At 40.2% G+C, this 21,687-nt stretch overlaps 2 protein-coding genes across 3 annotated transcripts in view; one reads left to right on the forward strand and one right to left on the reverse strand.

Annotated features, from left to right (window-relative positions):
• The window catches only part of ARMC1 (armadillo repeat containing 1), a 34,544-nt gene extending 23,510 nt beyond the window's left edge, over positions 1–11,034 (reverse strand). The window contains exons 1-3 of one of the 2 annotated variants that reach the window (XM_032421746.1): positions 10,835–11,034; positions 5,162–5,382; positions 226–317 (exon numbers count right to left, since the gene is read on the reverse strand). In XM_032421746.1, coding sequence (XP_032277637.1) covers positions 226–317; positions 5,162–5,344 — 275 coding nt within the window. In that variant the 5' untranslated portion in view covers positions 5,345–5,382; positions 10,835–11,034. Of the gene's footprint in view, positions 1–225; positions 318–5,161; positions 5,463–10,834 lie in introns of both variants that reach the window. The other variant, XM_032421747.1, reaches the window with a different exon arrangement.
• Positions 11,035–20,951: 9,917 nt separating this feature from the next.
• The window catches only part of MTFR1 (mitochondrial fission regulator 1), a 67,844-nt gene continuing 67,108 nt past the window's right edge, over positions 20,952–21,687 (forward strand). The window contains exon 1 of the mRNA XM_032421744.1: positions 20,952–21,024. The gene's annotated coding sequence lies outside the window, so the exon portion shown is untranslated. The remainder of the gene's footprint in view (positions 21,025–21,687) is intronic.

Raw genomic sequence — 21,687 nt, forward strand, 5'->3', positions numbered from 1 at the left:
ACATTTTAAATAAAATCTGAGCATTTCCATAAGTACTATTAATATCAATGTTTAAGAATAATCAGAACATTGACCATCAGAACATTTCTGGACATATAACCCACAAAAGTATGCCTTCACATTAGAATAAAAATTTCAGTAAAATGATATATTAACAATCAGCATACATTTAACAGGAAGATCCATTTTTCTACTGCCTTAGGACACACCCTCTATTGTACTTACTTCTGTATAACATTTTGCAAGCTTAACATCATCCCCAGCTCTCCTTTCATCTTTTCTCTGTTAGCACGGCATTCTGCCAAGTACCGAAGAGCCTACAGCAAAAACAGTGACAGGTTAATTCACAACTCCAGACTATTCAAAACTAAACCCGTTACTAACTTACTGCAAGAGGAAAAAGAGTGAAAAATAGGTTTTGTTTTTAGAATCAGTTGGTTTTGAAGTGTTTAGAAACTCTTCTTTAAATGTGATAATCAGAGCAGTCCCCTAGGGGAGATATGATCCTCTTTGAGCTGAAGCAGCTGAATCTGCTCTTTGAAATGATGGCTCCAAACTTATCTGCAAGGTCAAAATTAGGTTGTTCTGGCTTTATTTTCACCACTTCATCTTGACGGAGATACAAGGAACCACGTTCTATTTATTAATTTCAGGGAGTAGTCCCAATAGCCCCCATTTCCCTAGATGCTTTTTACATATTAATTAAAAGAAACTGCTGAAAGAGGCAAAACATACAACCACCTTTACAGAATGAACTCTTTCTAGTTTTACAATTCACCTTTAAAAATGTCTTTTTACTGAAAAGCAAAAGATAAACTCACACAAATTTCTATTGTGCAGTTTAACTTTTGTAGGGTGCTTTTCTCTTAAAATTTAAAGTACATTTTTGCAAGTATTTCTTTCACGTGCTGATTCTTTAGGGATTTCATTTAGCTGTTCCACAGACCTCCTAATCGCTCATCATTGACCGAAGACTTTGGCACCTGATTCTTGGGAATAGGTCTGGGAACTACACCATCCAAAACTGCATCTCAGCCTGCTGACGTTCACATTTGCTACTGGTCCCCTACAACTACATTTCCCAGGTGCCTGGTAATTACTGAAAATGGTACCAAATCACAAATTCAATGACCTCTGTCTATAATCTCATATCCTTTCTGCAACTCCTCCTAACTGATTTTCACTTCAGTCCATAAAAGATTAACTACCATGGGAACAGCCTTCCCTCCACAAAAAACTAACAAACAGGAAAACATGTATTAAACACTGAACAAGAGGCAGCATAGGACTGTAACATCTGAGAGAAGAGAAATGATGAGGACGGCCTTATAATTGCCCCCATCTTACTGCTTTGGAGGCAGTTTTCAAACTAGCACAGGGAGAAGAAACCCAAATGGAGCCCAGTGGTCTTGCTGAGTTAGGGATGCAGAGATGAGAGGTGGGGAGGTTAGGGTGGTGCAGTATAATAAGAAGTATTTGGTCTTTGTCCATTTCCTGGTGCAGAGCTCCTAAAGCCCTTGGAATTTTCTGACTGACAGCAGTTTCTTTTGTTATTCATAAGGCAGCCTTTCTGATCACACCTGGGTTTATGTAAAAGAAGTGAGCTGGGCGGAGGCTCCAAGACAGCCTCAGAATGGGGCTGGTCACTAGAAAGACCAAGAGATTAGAGGGTGGGAACTGTCAGCCCCACCCACTGGCTGAAGGTGGGGAGGCGCTGGAGATTAAGCTCTATAAAAACTCCTGAACAAGGAGATTCAGTTTCTGAATTGGTGACTACATCCATCTGCCAGGAGCGTGGCACACCTCAACTCCACAGGGACAGATGGTACTGCACTCAGGACCCCTCCAGACCTTGCCCTATATACCTCTTCATTCGTACCCTTTATAATAAACTGGTAAATATAAGTCAAGTAGCTTCCTGAGTTCTGGAGCCATTCTAGTAAATTATCAAACCTGAGGAAGGGGCCATTGGAACACCCAATTTATAGCTGCTCCGTCAGAAATTCGGGTGACCTGATACTTGCAACTGGCCTTTGAAGTGCAGGCAGTCTTGTGGGAGTGAGCCTTACATTGGGGGAGTTTGACACTTAACTCCAGGTGGGTAGGTCTGAATTGAACTGAATTGCTGGACACCCAGGTGGTGTCCACACAGAATCTGAGAAATGGCTGGTGTCAGAAAACACCCCAGGTGGCTAGAATTTGCAGAGCAGAATAAAAGAGAGGCGGGATCTGACCGGGGGGGGAGGGAATCAATAGAAACAGACCAAGATGTGACAGAGATGGAATTAGAAAATAAGGGCATTTTAAAAACAGCTATTATAAATATGCTCCATATGTTCAAGGATGAGTAGGAAAACATGAGCATGATGAGGAAAGAAATGGAAGATATTAAAAAGTCCCAAATGTAACTTCTAGAGGACAAAAATATAATATCTGAAAACAAAACTGGATGGGTTAAGAACAGATTAGACATTACAGAAAAAAAGATCAGTGAGCTTAAAATGTAGCAATAGAAACTATCCAAAATGAAGCTCAGAGAGGAGGGAAAAAAAAGACTTAAAGGGAAAAAAAAAAAAAGAGCAGCACAATGACCTGTAGGACAATATGAAATATCTAACATACATGAAACTGGAATACTGGAGGAGTGAGGAGGCATTAAAAAAATCCGAAAAAATAGTGGATGACAATTTCCCCAAATTAATGAAAACTATAAAACCACAGATCCAAGCAGCTCAACAAATCCCAAGAACAAAAACAAGACACAAAGAAAACCATCCATCCCAAGCACATCATAATCATTTGCTGAAAAAGTGATAGTCACCAAAAAAGCCAGAAAAAGTTAATTATGTAGAGAGGAAGAAAGATTAAGAATTACAGCAGTCTCATTAGAAACCATATGAAATGAAAAAAAGGAGTATAGCTTATAAGCCAAGAGTGAAGAGAAAACGAAATTATAAAAACACACCTGCTCTTCAACCTCAGTGGGAGAACTTGCACCCACTTATTCCCCTCCTTTCTCTCTAGCTCTGTCCCTCCATGACTTCACTTCCCTTCCTGCTCAGCCTGGCATCTACAGGCTGTCATTTTCACCTACTCTCTTGCCAAGATCCTGCATTTCCTTGCCTAGCCTCCTGTGCAACTTACCTGGCCAGGAATCAACCCTGAACAAATCCAACTATTTGGCTCTCAGGGCCTACCAGTGGCCTGAAGGGAGGTGAAAGAGGAGTTTCATAAGCCGGAAGTATCTTCTCAATTCAGTGTTACCAAGCTAATCGGGCCTTCACTGCTGAACAATCTCATCATTCTCCTCAGTCAACAACCTGTCCCATTTTCCCTAACAACTATAAGAGCCTCCTCAAACCTCTTCCACTCTCTGACAGCCCCTGGCCTTTTTTTTTTTTTTTGCCCCTAGCCTTCTGAATTTAAATAGGTCCAAGTCTAGTCCACCAAAAAAAAAAAAAAAAAAAAAAAGTTCTTCCTTCAACCCCAAGTCCCTATCTAGAGACCAACACTCTCTCTTCTCATCCTTATTGCAATTAAGACCAAACTAGGGGCCATGCAAATTTTCCCATTTGTTGTTACTGTTCACTTGTCAATGTCTGTTTTGCCTGTTAAATTTCATCTATGAAGGTAAAATAGAAAATCCGTATTATGAAGTTTGATTTTTGAAAAGGAAAATTATTGTTCTGTACAAACTTGTGAAATTAGACTAAGTGGGAATTCATCGTGGGTTTTTAAGTAAAGGGCAATGGTTTAAAATATCTATTACAATAACTTTCTTTTAAACATTCTGGTTATGAAAATTTTAGAGGACACAAAAGTAGAGAAAATGTGTGGTGACCCTGCTGAACTCATCATGCGGCACCAACAATTTTATCAACCATCTCCCCTGTCGGTCACTACACTGGAGTATTTTATAGCAAATATCGGAGAACATATAATTTCATTTGTAAGTACTCCAGTAAATCCTTAAGAAATTAGTTTTTTAAAGTTAACTTAATAAATTTATACCCTGCAAAAGTAATAATGATTCTTTAATACCTACTATCTGATCCATATTCATTTCAAACTATCTAAAAAAATACGTTTTTTGGTTGATTTGTTCAAATTAGGATCCAAACCAGGTCCACACATTACCCTTGGCTGATAAGTCTCTTAAGTCACTTTTAATCTTTAACAGTTAACCACTATTCCTCTCCTCCACCCCAACTGTCTTTCTTTTTAATGTCATTTACTATTCACAGAACCAGATTATTTGTCCTCGAGAGAAATTATCACATTCTGGATTTGCCTGATTGCTTTGCATTGTTCTTTCACGTTTCTCTAGTTCCCAAATTTCTCATTACATGGTAGCTCCTTCTACTTTATTAGCTATGATCCTGTACATTTTTCTCTTCTCCTCTCCTTTTATCTTTCCCTCCCATCTTCTACTAAAACAAGTGCTATGTCCATCTACTGATAAGTGGATAAAGAGAATGTGGCATTTCCCTACAATGGAGTATTATTCGGCCATAAAAGGGACTGCAGTACTAGACATGTGACAATAAAGATGAATCTTGAAAACATTATGCTCAGTGAAAGATGCCAGTCACAAAAGCCACATATTACATGATTCTATTTATGTAAAAAATATATAGGCATTTTTTTTTTTGCCCAAATAGACTAACACAGAGAAAGAAAGTGGTTACTTAGGGGGGCTGGCAAGCAATAGGTAGAAGAGTTTCTTTCTGAGGTGATGAAAATGTTCTAAAATTGTGCTGATGGCTCTGCAACTCTGAATACACTAAAAACCAATGAACGATATACTTTAAATAAGTGACTTGTATGGTATGTGATTCAGACCTTAATAAAGTATTATAAAAGAAAAACAAAACAATACATATCTTTTTAATGTGTCTATCCATATTGAAATGATACAATCCTCAAGATTCCTTAAGTGAAAAAAGGAAGTTGCAGAACATTCCATGCATGTAGTATGCTACCATTTGTGTCAAAGGACTATACACACACATATACAAGTTTGCACATATAAAAATGCAGACTTACTACTATTTGCTCTATAGTCACTTTTAATTTTTTACCATGTCATCTAACACTTTTTCAAATTCTTCTGAATTGCAAAAGTGTAACACTGAGACTAAAATTACTAAAGGTAACTTACAAGCAAAGCCGAGTGGACAACAGGGGGGTTGGGATGGTCCATAAACAAAATAAGGCCAGGCAGACATCCCTGGTCCTGGACAATGGCTCTCCTATTTAATGGATCTGCTGCTAGATCCCGTAGCTGGTTAACTACTGAGAGAGCATCAGGTTCTTCATTCATTGTGGAGGAGGAAGAATTCATCTTCTATGCCATACACATGAACAAAATCTTCTTAAATTCTGTAGAAACGGTTTGCAAAATTAGTTCTAGGCTGCTGAGGTACATTCTGGCATTTGTCAAATAATCAGGATTACAACACCTTTAGAAAGAAACAGATGAATCTAAATCACACAAAAATTTGAGAATTGGCAATTCCACAGTTTAAGTAAAATGAACATAAGAAGCTGAGTTTAAAAAAAAAAAAATCGTTATTTATGTGCACAATATTTAAAGAACATATGTCATCTTCAATATTCCAATAAATTCCATTTTAGCAATACATATTTTAACACTAAAGTCACAATAAACAAGATCTTTACAGTTCATGCTCATAACCTTCACTATACTTCTCAAATTATACCACTGCTGGTGCTTTTCTCCTCTAGAACATTTCTGGAGCCTAATACAAGTGTTTCGGGGAAAGGTGGCTAGCTGAAAGCTTTTTTTTCTTATTCATCTAGGAATAAAATCCAGCATACTAGGGTTACAAAAGATAAAATCCCCTAGGAAAAAAGAGGGAGTCAAAAAAGGCTGTGAACAACAACAAAAAAAGCCAAGAAGGGTATCTCACCCTGTGTGTCAGGCCCCAGGAGTTAGGCAGATCACAGTGAATCTGAACTGAATCTAAACACACCTGAGTGTGCCATATTCAGAAGAATGGAACACAGTTTGAGGTAATTCATTTGACAGATAAGGAAACAGTCACAGAGAAGTTAAATAATTTGCCCCATGTGACAAAAGCTAGTGAATATAAAAGTGTGCTAAAATCTTATCTCCTAATCAACAGCCTGTCCACTTTCCGTGGTCTTATTTTTAATTTTTATTTAAATTCAATTAACATATAATGTATTATTGGTTTCAGAGGTAGAGGTCAGTGATTCATCAGTCTTATATAATACCTAGTGCTCATTACATCACGTGCCCTCCTTAATGTTCATCACCCAGTTACCCCATCCCCCGACCCCTCTCCCCTCCAGCAACCCTCTTTGTTTCCTTCCATAGTCTTTTTATTTTTTTTCCATACAGTACTTTTATTTTTTTTTTTTATTTATTCATTTATTTGAGAGACAACGAGAGAGAGAGAAGGGGGGGGGGGAGAGTGCATGCATGGGGGTAGGGGCAGAAGGCGAGGGAGAAGATCTCCAGCAGACTCCATCCTGAGGACTGAGTGAGATGTGAGGTTTGATCCCAGGACCCTGAGATCATGACCCGAGCCAAAATCAAGAGTCGGCTGCTTAACCGACTGAGCCACCCAGGTTCAGGTTCCCCTCCATACAGTCCTTGTAAATTTGCATACCTTTTCCCCATAAAAGCAAACCTGGATATTTTAGAAAATATAACATGCTAAACACACGAAAGCTAAAGAAACAAAATATCAAGGAATAATCTTCATATGTGCAGAAAGTTAAAAATAATAACTTCCATTAACCAAGTTACACAGCATATTTCTTATTAGTAAGAATATAAAGGTGTAAATACTTTCCATGAATAAATGAGTATGTTTAATGCCAATATGGGAAGGGAGGGCAGGGACAAAATTCTTCTGTAACTCCAGAAAGACTATTAAAGGCTATTTTGGGGGGAAAAGTAATAATGCAGAAATGCCCTTACCAGGTATTGAAATATACAAAGCTATAAATAGTAAAGGGGGGGCGGGGCCTGCAACAGAGAGATACTTCTCCCAGGAAAGTTATTTATACATTCAGTATAAGAAAGCAGGCTCTCAGTGAGTCAGACCAAGGCTCCACTGCTTGGTAAATACAATTTTGGGCAAATCCCTTACTCTTTGTCTCAGTTTCTTCATCTGTTAACATAGGGCTAATTACAGCAGCTATCAAAGGTGTATTGTCTAAATAAAATGGCAATACATGGAAAGGGCTCAGACTGGTGCCTAGCACACTGTAAATGCTCAATAAAGTGTTAAGTTACATGGAACCAAAAATCAATCAAAAATAGGAATATTACTCAATAAATAGTATTGGAATGACTTCTAAGCGGTTTAAAACCACTGCTAAGCAAGTTTAATTCATACCACATGGCAAAAAGAAATCCTATTCAAGATAAAATACATTAAATAGTTAAATTTTTTAGGTATGCAAGCAAATGCAAAATAAAGGACTCAGAGAAAACGGCTTTAGCGAGATAGTATTTGGCAGGTTATTTTCAAAAAATGAAAATATTATAGTTACTGTGGCAATTTAAAAAAGGATTTAGAAAAAAGCAATAGACTGAACACACACAGATAAGACTAACGGGTTTGGGGTAATGTTGCCTCTTAGGTGCCTCTATTTTCAGCATCCTCAATATCCCTGTTTACAAACCACCTTACCCATGAGCTGTATGTGCTGTCACCAGCACAAATCTTATCCAAACTGGTACCTGAAGAACCAATTACTGGCTCAAAGGCCCAAGAGCCAAGCTACATTTAAGAACCAAATACACTTAAAGAGGTCCTTCTGCATTCACCTCTGGCCGTGGAACTGGAGAGCTCCATTCTTATCTAAGGAGTCCTTGTAACTATTCAGTGGGAATGATGCTGAAAAAGTTATGGCCTTTCCTGTTCCTTTGAGATGAATAAGAGCCAAAACATTTAAAACTTCCAATTTTCAAAGCCCACAGACAAGGAGAGGACTCAAATCAGGATCTTCCAAGGAAAAAGTCAGAAATACCACAAGGCATCAAAAATCCTAACACAACAGAGGCAGAAGCTGTGGTCAAGCACTGCATTTCCTATGGCACTTCAATGAATGCAAAAAAGGTAGACAGAAGCTATGATTTCTCCCCTAAATTAGATGGGTTTTTAGGTAAAACTTCAAGAGAGATTTCCTCAGTGTTAGAGTTCATTTTTCTTTCCTTATTTAATATTCTTGCCAATATCAAGTTTTTCTGAGAATTGCCTGATCCTGTTAAATGATCAGTATTTCTGTGGATTGAGGAATTCACATAGCAGTTTTTATTAGATAGCTATGGAACAGTTGAGAAAATGGAAACAAGTAAACAAAAGTTAGAACTTTATCGCCAATTCATGTATTAGATACATTTAGTCTTTCTGTGTTAATTGTATCATTTTCACACACTCAAGTTGTTTGATAAAAATGTTAGCCTTCCTAGGCTGGAAAAAATGTTTTTTTAAATGATACATTTTGATATTCATTCTATCTTACCTTCTCTTATTCTCAAATTGGCAGATCTCAAAATAATTTTTTTTTAAAGATTTTATTTACTTATTTGACACAGAGAGAGAGAGAAGAAGCGGACGGAGCAGCAGAGAGGGAGAAGCCAACTCCCCACTGAGCAGAGAGCCCGATGCGGGGCTTGATCCCAGGACCCTGGGATCATTACCTGAGCTGAAGGCAAACACTTAACCGAGCCACCCAGGCGTCCCTCAAAAATAATTTTCAAATTAACATTTTAAATACACTTATCTGAGTAATTTTGTAGCAACCAATGAACCAAAACTTAAGTTAAGAAAACGAAAACAGCTCTCTTCTTCTGTAATGAGTACTGCATTAGGTTCAAAAGAAAAGCTTGCAGGGCACCTAGGTAGGTGGCTCAGTCGGTTAAGTGTCTGCCTTCAGCTCAGGTCATGATCCCGGAGTCCCAGGATCAAGCCCCGTATGGGGCTTCCTGCTCAGCAGGGAGCCTGCTTCTCCCTCTGCCGCTCTTGTGTTCTCCCCTCACTCTCTTTCTCTCTCAAATAAATAAATAAAATATTGAAAACCAAAAAATAAGCTAGCTTTCTAGTTGCTCTTTTCATTTTAAAATACTAATGCCAAGAAATGTGGACCTGGGCAGCCTACGTCAGAATAAACTGGGATTCTTAAAATGTAGGTTCCAAGACCCATACCCAGACCTCACCAGGAATCCTTGGAGGTAGGGCCCAACACATGATTTTAATAAGCACACCAGGTGATTCCTGGTACAAATAAGAGCAATTAAAACTTTACAGTGGTCGATAACTGCATGTCCTTTTAATATGGCTGGGAACATCTGAAAAAAACCCTGCACACTTAAATTCTACAAGACACTTTAATTACTGTGCAACATGACAGTAAGTGAATTTGGGACTATGTTTCAGTTTCATTACCAGATAACCAAATAAATAAACTTTAAAAACCACTAGCAGTAGCAAATTTACTGACTCCTTCGAAAGAAAATGGACGTTCTTAATCAAAGGAACAAAACTGTGGGGGGAAATTATGGTGGAGAATTTGTGTACAGATTTTGTGAGTAAACAGAAGGTTCCTGAAATTTTATTTGTTAGTACTATTTAACATCATTTTATTTTTTAGACCAATACCTGATGACTTACAAGTTAGTTTTTAATTACTTTTAAAATATTCTTTTCTAAGATTTGTGGCTGCTAAGCTAAACTTGCCAATCCAGACATAACGAAAAATCAAAGCCTTTCTCCTCATCTATTAGAACACAAATGCATACACTGCATACCTTTTCTCTTTCGTTTAGTTCAATTTGGACAAACAGATCATAAAACAATGCACGCTCCCCCAAATTTAAGGAGCACTCTGATTACCTAAGGGATCTTGTTCAAAAGCAGATCTGATTCAGTAGATGGAGCGAGGCTTGAGATTTTGCATTCCAAAAAGCTCCCAGGTGAGGCCTATCCTGCTGGAACTGGGAATTTAGGTGATAGATGTGAGACTATAATAACGATTTTCTTTTCTTCAGCCAAAACTTACCACTCGATTCAAAGAATGATTTAGGTCTCTTACAACTAAGAGCTACAGAGAGTACACAACCACAACCTAAATCCATATTCAGTTAAGCAAGTTTTAAAAAATAACATAAGCATTGAGTTCAGATCTGGCTTTCCCTTACTAGCAACTAATTTTAACTCTTCAAGAAGTTGAGCCTCAGTTTCCTCTCAAAAATCCTGAGCGACTGTCAGGATCAAAAAAATAAGAACTTGAAGCGAGCACCAGCAATTACCAAAGAAGAACAATACTTGATCCTGTGGTACTTCTATTCCACCAGGTGTTGGGGTATATTCTGCACCTCCCTAACACATCAGTGCACTATCACGAAAGGAACTGCTAACTGCACGAAGGCCTCCAAGAAGTTATTAAAATATAGGGATGTGAATGCTGACCTCTCTTGAATGAAGACAACCACAACAATGTCCTTCCACTCTTAGCAGACATGCAGGTGCACAAGAGTTACCAAAGAACAAGCTGAGAGAGGAAGAAGTGAGATAACATCCATTAATAACGACAGGGTTCGTAAAAAATCGGACGTGCGGGGGATGGAGGGGAAATGAGCTAAGCTAACGTTTTCACAGGACACACTGGGGCAAGGCCCTTTAAAGCGCTTGGTGGGACGCACTGCTGGGTCCGGAGAAGGCCAGCGGGGAGCGCCTCGGCCCAGGCCGACTCGCAGACTTGAAGCAGGGGCCGCTCTCCGCGGCCTTCCTAGCTCCACCGCTTTGTCCGCCGCCCCTGGACCCTTACATACCGCGCCAGAGCTTTAGGAGTCCAGAGCCTGCCGCACCATCAGTGCCACACCAACGAACGAGGCAGAGGGACCCAGGAGCCGCACAGCGGGTCCCTCCGCTCGCAGCCGCGGCCTCAGCGGTGACAAACGACCACGTTAACTCGAGAAGCCGAAGAGCGAGGACGCTGGTGGGGAAAGGCTCTACAGACTCTCCCCCATGACCCTACAACATCCGTCAGTTCTGCCCTCTCATTGGCTGATGCCATTCCAACGCGAGGATAACACGTCCAGTACGTGAAGGCCTTCTTAGGCTAAAGCGTTCATTGGTGACCTAGGGAAATGCACTAAGTGTTGAACGGAAGAGTCCAATGAGAGCCCAGGAACACTGGACTTGGAGCGAACGAATCTCCGTCCGCTAGGCATTAAGCTGAGAAACTTGAATCCGGCGGAGAAACTCCTGTAGTTGCCCGACTACAATTCTCAGCTTCCCGGCGCTGAAGGAAGCTGTCTGCTCCTGCGTTCGGAAAAATCAAATGGTACGTTTTTCTCTGGCAGCTCTTTCAGGTCTAATAAAGTATTTTCGTGATATTTCATTCGTTTTTCTGAGTCTTAATTCATAATCTTAAAGTTTTTTGAGTTTTTGGTAAGAACATTAGCCCTATGTTAGGTGTTTTTTGGATTGCGTTCATTTCTTGTTCGTGTTCACTGTCTTCTAAGCGCGAAGGCTGCAAAGTACAGTTTTTTGTTTGTTTTAAATAACTTTTTTTTGGAAGGATTTTTTTTTTCTTGTAAGGGAAAGGGACTTAGAGTCAGAGAATCTTCTCAAATTCGTCATGAAGTATTTTTTAGATACTGTCCTCTATTTAGTTTATCATAGTAAGGATTTATATAATTTTGTCACTGCTAGTCACTGGCCGTTTTGTTTTGCTTAAGTATAGATCTTGGTTTTTGAAGATATTTCTCTAAATATAAGTGTAATTTAAATTCCACAGGCCATTCTGAGAATAATGCATCCATTGCACCCAATAACTTCACCGAATGGAGTCTAGAGTCTCTTTTCACAATTTGATTTTACCATGTAGCTCCTGTATTAAAGTCTCAAGGAATTTAAGAGGCCTCTAGTGGGGAAAGAGGGTGCGTAAGAATAAATAACCCCGGGGCGCCGAGCTGGCTCAGTCGTAGAATATGCGACTCTCCGGGTCCTGAGTTCAAGCCCCAAGTTGGGTGTAGAGCTTACTTGAAAAAGAAAAAAAAAATCCATACTGTGTTCTATGCAATTGTCTCCAATACTTTGATTCCTAAGTGAATTTAAACTCCACAAACAGTTGGGGCACCTGGATGGCTCAGTCGGTTAGTGTCTGCCTTTGGCTTAGGTCGTCATCCCAGGATCCTGCGATCAAGCCCCACATCAGGCTGTCTGCTCAGTGGGAGAAGCAGCCTTTTCTTGCCGTTCCCCCTGCTTGTATTCTCTGTCAAATAAATAAATAAAATCTTTAAAAAAATAAAATCCAAACAGTTATTTCTGCTCAAATCTCTTTGCCTTTCCTTATTCTTGGTTATCCTCTTCCTTCTAACAAGCTCAAGAAGAAAATACTAGCAAAGTGGAATAGAAAAGGTCCTTTTCACACCATTTGACCTATAGCAAAAACAAGTCTTTGGCATGGTTTCTGTTTCCCAAAGTCAGAAGAGGGAGTGGTGGTAAGTGAATACTGAATGCAAAACAAAAAGTAAAAAGAAATGATGCATAATGTCCAGCGGTAGAAGCACCAGCCTAATTTGTAATAATCAACCAGACCAACCAACTGCTAGAACTGGGGGGAAAAAAGGGAAAAAGGAGATTGTGGTACATTTACTGTAAGAAAAAAAAGCTGTAAAAAAGTAAATATAGGAAGTCCAAAGGACACAGACAGGTTAAACATAATCCATTTGATTGAGTAAATGAAATTTTGTTCAGTATTGTTATTAAAAACAGTGCAATAACACAGAAAGTAAACTTGCTTTTTTTTTTTTTTCTTGAGTAGGTTCTGTGCCCAACATGGGGCTTGAACTCAACACCAACTGGGCCAGCCAGGTGCTGCAACTTGCTATTTTTTCTAAGGTTAATTTGTATATCAGAAAGAGAGAAGACAATTGGGATTTTCCCAACTAGTAATTGATGACATAGGTTTTTGGCAGAATGTATGTTCAATAGTCTTTGTCTTTTGGAAGTTCAAAATCTAAAATTAAATATAATCACGCCTCTGACATTAAAGTATTGAGAATTCTTCCTTACCAAGTGCCATTACAGAGAGTTAGATGACTGGCCTTAAAAGGCAGGGATTGTAGTCACAAAAAATAATTAACAATTTCATAAGCACCTATGGATTACAAGCCCAATGAAGTCCCTTAAGGTTTTAAGAATTTATATTCCCATATTAAAAATGTATGAACTTGACACCAATAAAGTTATACTACCTGCTATTATGAGTCATTGCTTGTTCTTAGCCTCAGATATCTTCCCACAGGACACAGCTGGAATGTCAAGTTTCTCAATGGCTGTGTTGCTTAAGACCCATGAATCAGATAATGGCAGTTTTCATTTATTCAATTATTTTAAAACTATCTTCAGAACACATACAATGTGCTAGAGACAGTCTTAGCAATGGATTCAAAAAGAAGAGAAAACAATTACTGTCCTCAAGGAGTTTATGGTCTAGTATGGTGGTTTCCAAAACCTTTTGATGAAGTACCGCTTTCAGCTTAAAACATTTTAGGGGCGCCTGGGCATCTGCCTTAGGCTCAGGTCATGATCCCAGGGTCCTGGGCTCATCGAGGAGCCCAGGCTCCTCATCGGGCTCCTGGCTCATCGAGGGGCCTGCTTCTCCCTCTCCCTCTGCCTCTCTCCCTGCTCATGCTCTCTCTCTCTGTATCTCTGTGTCTCAAATGAATAAATAAAATCTTTAAAAAAAATAGTTTTGAGCATACAGCTCTGATATATGTATATTATTTATTCATAAATTCTATATACATACTATCAAACTAATATGTAGACTAAAAAACACGTCAAAATAGAAAATTTTAGAGGAGAAATAATTATAAATAGAAGCACTTTTATTTATCTGAATGAAAATTAAATTGTATCTATATACATTATTTACCAAAAAACTTAAGTTCCAGATGGATTAAAAACTCAAGTGTAAAACATAAAATATCAAAAATCCTTTAAGAAAATCTTGGAGACTACATAAAACTATAGAAGTAGGTGAGAACTTAAACAAGACTAGAAACTCAGAAGTTAGAAAGAAATGGACATATTACACTTGTTTTAAAAAGCAGTTTTTTGTGTGGCAAAAAAATACATAAGCAATTTGTCAACAGACAATAGATATGGGGGTAAATTTGCAACTCAGTGGGTAGATAGAGGCTAATATTCAAATATTGATCACAAATTGTCAAGAGGGATTAAACAACCCTATAGAAATTGGGTGAACAATAAAAATTAGTATTTAATCAAGAGAAAGTCCAATAAACGTGAAGATATTTAAACTCACTTTTAATAAGGAAATGCAAATTAACAATGAGAACAATCATGATGCTGATCAGACTGGCAAAAAAATCAAAATGACACAAAGTTCCTGGCAGGAATAATGGGTAGGAATAGAACTCTCAGATTTTGCTGTGGAAATGTAAATTATTATAGACTTTTAAAAAGCAATTCAGAAAAATCTGCTCTAAAAGATAATTAATATTGTTGGGTGCCTGGGTGGCTCAGTCGGTTAAGTGTCTGCCTTCAGCTCAGGTCATGATCCCAGGGTCCTGGGATCGAGCCCCACATCGGGCTCTCTGCTCGGCGGGAGGCCTGCTTCTCCCTTTCCCACTCCTCCTGCTTGTTTCTGCTCTCGCTAACTCTCTCTCTCTGTCAAATAAATAAATAAAATCTTAAAAAAAAAAAAAGATAATATTGTTTAACTCAGCTGTCCTCAAGGTTCCAAACATAGAAATAAAAAGCATCAGTATATAAAGACGTAAATACAAAGACGGTTATTGTAATGTTCATATTGGCAAAAAACCCCAAAACAACACCAGTAAAAAAAACTCAACATCAAATGAATGCATATAAATAGTGGAATGTTTTAGTAAATGTTGGTATATCTATAGGCCATGGGCCATAATGAAAAATATATTAGAAAACCTTTAAGAAAGGGAAATGAGAGCTATAGGAAGAGACGTTGAGGGATTTCCACAATGTTAGGTAATAAAATATGCTTCAAAGTATATATAGACTATGGCCTGATTTTTGGAAACAATAACAAATCATATCCTACATGTTTATATAAATGTATATCTTTATATATTATTCTATGAGCATGGAAAATATATAGGAAGATACAGTCGAGGTTTTCAGCATATTATCACCTGAATATGTAGGACAGGATCTGAGAGAGAAGGAGCCCACCACACACAAAAAAGTTTTTTTGTTTTTAAGATTTTTATTTATTAGAGAAAGCATAAGCAGGGGGAGCAGCAAAGGGAGAGGGAGAAGCAGGCTCCCTGCTGAGCAGGAAGCCTGACTTAGGGCTTGTTACCAGGCCCCTGGGATCATGACCTGACCTGAAGGCAGATCCTTAACCAACTGAGCACAAAAAAGTAAAAAATAAACTAAATTTACTGGGGAGGTGGGGTGTAAATATAATATAAATTTTCATTAAGTAAAATCTAGGTGGTATTTAGTAATTTCAAGGAACTGCTTTTCCAAGTATGAGAGTGATAAACTTGGGGTCACAAAACAGTTACATCTGAGGAGGATATATGGTGAGAGGTAAGATAGGAGGTTGATGAAGTAACTAGTAAGCCCTACCCAGTGACTCAGTGTCTGTAGGACCTCATTCAGAAAAGCTACATGGTGCCATTTGGGTCAGACAAATCTTGATTTTGACCACTTGCTGGCTTTATGACTCTATACTAGTCATTTTGCTACTGAGGACCTCAATCTCCTCTAAAAAACAGAGATAATGGCACCTGCCTTCCAAGATTGCTGTGGGAAACAACATAAAATAGTGTAAGGGAGAACACCCAGCCCAGTGTCTAGAGGCTGTTCCATAAACGTACATTTAGTCCCACTTCTCTCTGTATAAAAATCTATTCTCCAGAAAAGATCTGATAAGAGCTAATTTGTAATGGTAAAATTCTTGAGTGCTTACTAATACTGGAAAAGATAAAGAAGAAAAGAAACATCACCGGTCACCTTCAGAGAATTTGAAGGAACCAACTTATTTTCTGAAAACTGGTAAATAAATGGAGAGACTCAAACCAAGCATTAAAACTGCCTTTCTTATATGTAGTATATTTCAGGGTAACAAAATAGTTGATGTGTAATAATTATTCTGAAAACCGGTAAATATTAAGAAACAAGCATTCAACCTGCTTTTCTTTACAAACGTGCCTCAAGGTAACCAGTTAGCTAATAAATGACACATCCGGCCTCACCTTGTCTTTTTTTTTTTTTTTTTTTTAAGATTTTATTTGACAGAGAAACAGAAAGGGAACACAAGCAGGGGGAGGGGCAGAGGGAGAAGCAGGCTCCTCACTGAGTAGGGCTGCAGCACTCGATCCCAGGACCCTAGGATCATGACCTGAGCCAAAGGCAGACGCTTAATGACTGAGCCACCCAGGCGCCCCTGGCCTCACCTTGTCTTAAAACGCCCCTCACATGGGCACTTCACTGTCCTATCTGGTGGTCTTTTGCCAGTTAGGTTTTTCTGGATTCTAACTTGGAACCTCTTAAGGCCCATTTCAATGTGTTATATTTTCTATAGACAGGCAGTCGGAGCTGGAAAAAGTGCTGAACTAGAGAGAAAGGGTCTGGATTTTCAGGGAACATACTGTTTAAAGCTTGCAGATTATTCAACCTATCTCACCAAATGGGATTGTCATTAAAACTTAATGTGAGACAGGCTGATGAACATATTTGGACATTTGTCCCCTACTTTACTAACCACTGGATCATACCACACAGCTGACTAAATGTCTTTCATGGGTTTTATTTATTGGGCCCTTGTGATAAACCAGGTATAACCCTTAATATTTTACAAATGTTACACAGTCGGTCTTCAGGGCTATCCTGTGAGGTGGCTATTTTCCCCACTGTGCAGTTCAGGGAATTGAGACCTGGGGAGGCTGACTGACTTGCCCAGGGCCACACAGCTGATAAGTGGCAGAGGCATTTTTGAATATGGGTCTGTCTGACTTGGAAGTTCACATACTTTCTACAAGAGAATTCAGCTTCACCATCTACCGATACAAACAAATGGGAATCTGACCTTTTTGTTAAATTTCTGCAAGGGAGCTGGCCCACAACTGGCCTTGGTCACCTTTCTATTGCCTAAAATACACTTAATAATGGATAAATCTCTCCCTAAACAATGACACTGTAGTCCTTTAATCTGTTAGGAATTTGGAGGCAGAGAAAGGTCAAGGGACTTTTTCAAGGCTGCACAGTGAATAAGAGAGAACCCTGATTCTTTCTCCTCTTTTCAATAAATAACTACTGAAGTTTCAGTTTTTCTGGATTCTGCCAAGGAAGTTGAGCCATTTATTTGGGTGAGGAACTCCAGGATCAGATACACTAAAAAGAAAGGAAAGTCATTTTCTCCTAAAGTCTCCAAATGGATTGCCCTGTAACCTTCTACATTAATTTCCAAATTAAGTTGTGCAAAACAATCACCTAAGATTCAGGGAAGAGGCCTGGGTATATGTATTTTTAAACATACTCTCCAAAGTGGAGTTTCAGAACCATCAATCTTGCAGAGAAGACGGAAATTGTATGATTTATTGCTTCCTAATGAATCACTCCAAAACTTAGCAGCTTAACACAATAATCGTTTATTATCTCATAGTTTCTGCGCATGCAGAATCCATGTGTGCCTTAGCTCAGCGTCTCTGGTTCAGGGTCTTTCACAAGACTGCAATCAAGGTATCAATGGAGCTCCTGTCATCTCAAGGCTCAACTGGGAGAGGATCTTTTGCCAAGTTCACTCACATGTCTGTTAGCAGGATTCAGTTTCTCAGAGGCTGATGAAAAGAGGGCCTCAGCTGCTTGCTGGCTGATGGCCAGAGGCCTCCCTCAGTTTCTTGCCACATAAGTCTGTCCATAGGGCAGCTCACAATATGGCAGATGGCTTCTCTCAGAGAGAGCAAAGGAGAGACCAAGAGAGACCAAGCAAGATGAAAGCCACACTCTTTTTAACCTAATCTTTTAATTGCCATCCTATCACTTTTGTATTTGATTCATTAGAAGGAGGTCACTAGGTCAAACCCACCCTCTTTAACAGGAGATTGCATAAGGGTGCGAATACCAGGAGGCAAGGATCATTGGGGGCCTTTTTAGAGGTTACCTATCATAGAGATGTAAACAAAGAATTAAAAACAATGTGATAATATATTCCTAGCTTTGTCCACTGAGAGGTTGTATATATAAAATATAAACAAAATATAAAATATACATGATACTTTATGAATAAATGAATATAAATAAGTAAATGGGCAGAAGAAACAAATCTTACTTAGAGAAGAATTATAAGTTATTTATGTAGATATTCCACTCCAAGAGTTGAAGCTTAATCTCTTATGACACTTGAGGGTGGGTAGGATTTAGTGACTTGCTTCCAAAGAAGAGAATATGGAAAGAGGGTAAAAAATGCAACTTTACAGTGGAGAAACTAGCAAACATTACCATGGTCAAGTTAACATCAGCAGAAATAAATCATGCTAATATTATGTACCCCCTGATATGATGTGATGAGAAGGGCATCTCAATGTGTGATATTTCTCCCAAACCTTAGAACCCCAGTCTAATCATGAGAAAAATAGCAGACAAATTCAAATCAAGGCCTATTTTATAATATATCTGACCACACTCCTCAAAACTGTCATGGTCATATCAAGATTATGAAAAACAAGGAAATACTAAGAAACTGTCACAGACCAGGAGTCTAAGCAAGGAGGCATGATGATTAAATGCAATGTGGCATCTTGGATTGGATCCTGGAACAGAGAAAGGACATTAATAAAACCTGAATAAAGTCTGGAGTTTAGTAAATAGTAATGTACAAATGGTGGCTCCTTAATTTTATAAATGCATCATGGTAATGCATGATGTTAGCATTAATGGAAACTGGGTGAGGGGTAAACAGGAATTCTGAACAATCTTTGCAACTTTTCTGTAAATCTAAAATTATTCTAAAATAAAGTTTATTGAAAGCAAAAAGTGAAGCACCCTGATTATAATGTCAAGTATGATGACTGGAAGATCTTCCCCTACTTTCTGGCTCAACACATTTTGCACCCTTTCTCCTCCACCAGCCACATACTTCTGGTGCCAGGTGCCATGAGACACATCCATAGGCCCTCTGTGAGATGGCATATAGTATGGCTAGGAGTATCCTGGGAAGACATTACAACATCGTGAGAGTCAGTAATAACTGATCACAAAAGGAATCTAAGTTCAACTCAATCCTCTTCCCCTCACCCAGACCCCAAAATGCCCAGGGTAACTGGAGGGCACCTAGCTTGCAGAGAAATGTGAAGAAAAGGAAGCTGGAATGGGAAAAAAAGGCACGTCTTAACCTATCTCTGTTTGAAGGTTTCTTTAAGCCACGTTCCTTTTAAAGAGTAGAAAACAGAGCGCCTGGGTGGCTCAGTCGTTAAGCGTCTGCCTTCGGCTCGGGTCATGATCTCAGGGTCCGGGATGGAGCCCCACATCGGGCTCCCCGCTCAGCGGGAAGCCTGCTTCTCCCTCTCCCACTCCCCCTGCTTGTGTTCCCTCTCTCGCTGTGCCTCTCTCTGTCAAATAAATAAATAAAATCTTTAAAAAAAAAAGTAGAAAACAACATAGGACCATGTGAACTCAGTGCTAGGGTCCCTCCTGGGGTCTTGGAAAGGTCTGGGGCAAGTCAGGGGGTCTGAGCACAAGCTTCATTAGCTTCTCAGTAAATCCACCCTTTAAAGATCTCAGAAGGAACAGGTAAACTTTGCCAGAAATGCCGCTATCCTTTGCCTCCACTCCTTTAGCTCAGAAGCACTGACTCTTTCATCAAGCCTCAGCCGAAGCACACCTCTAGAAAGTGTTCCCTGAGCCCTCGGGCTGGCTTAGGCAGGTCTCCCAGGCTTCCACCATTCCTCCATTATAACATTTGGTTAAGTTTGTGTTTGTCTTCCTGTTAGCCCGGAGGCTCACTGAGGGCGTGATTCAAGGCTTTTAAAAATCTTTGCACTGTCATAATGGGCTCCCAGTAAGTCCTTGTTGAGTAAATGGATTAATGCTCTTGCTGAAGTTGGGAAGCCCTCTCCAGGAAGAGACCCGGGAAACCGGGACAAAACCACCATAGCTCTGGTGCTTGCTGAGTGACCTGTGTGATCAATTACAAAGGGAGGGTAAGAGAGACAGCCAATCAGCAACAGCCTCTTTAAAGGCCATACAGAAATACTTAAACAGGTTTTTCACTCTACACATGAATTTCTTATTGGGCCTACACAGGTTACCATGCTGAATGTATTCTTAGCTATAGATGTAATGATCATTTTCATGGCAGAATTATTTGAAATCTTAGTGTCCCAGAACATTCAACTATTAAAAAACGTGTCCCACGAATCAGACTAAACAGACGGTGGAACTGAAGACAGTAAAATCCTCATCCATGCTCTTTGTACACTCCGGACCCTCAAACCCCCTAAACACAAACGCACCCGGGATTTGAAGTTCACGTGGGAAGATCTGTCAGGTAAACAGAAGTCTCAATAGCGTGGGATAAAAGGACTCAAGATAAGTCAGGTTAACAAGGGCTTAAAACTCCCAGCTTCTTTCAAGGTAATACACACTTGCGGCTACAAAATGTGGGTCTTGCTACACACTTAGAGAAGGGGGTTTACTAACAAAGTACTTTCGTAGACAGAGCAGTGAAGACACAAAGCGAAGTCCATGCGAAAGCGCCCGCCTCTAGGCAAGCACCGCGCTTGCGCACACTCACGGTGAGAGGTCTGTGCAGGCCTGTGGGCGGGTCGTCTCTCTTCCCTCCGGGCTCTCAGTACCGGCCTCCGGGCCGGAGGAAGCAGCTGATTGGTCAGTCTGGTCCGGATTTGGGGCGGAGATTGGGTGATTGGCAGTAAGTCCCCCGGGATAGCCAAGCTGGAAGCTAAAGAAGCTCAAGAAGGCGCCTGGCTGCCGCGCGGTCGAGGTAAGTGGGGCTAGGGACTCAAGAAAGCGGTTGGGGGGTGGGGGGTCGAGGAGGCGCTCCCAGGCCTGAGGGCGGTAGGAAGTCCTGGTAACAAAGTAGAAGCTGAAGGAGTTCCCGATTCGGGCATGAGGGGAGGACGGCGGGCTCCGTGGGCCGGTTGGGTGTCTGCGCCGCGGCTGAAGGGAGGCGAAGACGCTCTCGGGCAGCCGGGGTGGCTGAGGGCTCTGCTGGGGCTGGAGCTCCGGCAGAGCGGAGGGAAGTCGGCTGGCTTGCCCTGAAGGCTGGGACTCACCCACCCACATCTGCCCCCTCCCCCCCGGCCCTTAGGTCCATCTTTCCGAGGCCACAGTTCGCTCGCCAGCCGCTAGGCGGCGGTTGCCTTGGGTGTTGCGCTCTTTCCCGGGATTAGACCGGCCGGCCTCCGCGGGTGCGCCTCCGGGCCGGGCCTCGGGGATTCTGGGAGGAGACGCACACTTTCTGGTCCGCCTGGGAGGCTTAACCAGTCTCACCTGGCTTGTGTTGTTTCACTTTCCGCCTCCCAGTACTTCCCAATGTAGCTTCCAGAACGTAACGAGGATTTTGCGTTAAGCCCCACAAAAAAGATCGACCTTTGGACATTTAAAAAAACGTTTTATTATGGAAATCTTCAAATGTACAAGGTCG

This window comes from Phoca vitulina, unplaced genomic scaffold (assembly GCF_004348235.1).
Source record: "Phoca vitulina isolate PV1807 unplaced genomic scaffold, GSC_HSeal_1.0 scaffold25, whole genome shotgun sequence".
In the NCBI taxonomy this organism is placed as follows: domain Eukaryota; kingdom Metazoa; phylum Chordata; class Mammalia; order Carnivora; family Phocidae; genus Phoca; species Phoca vitulina.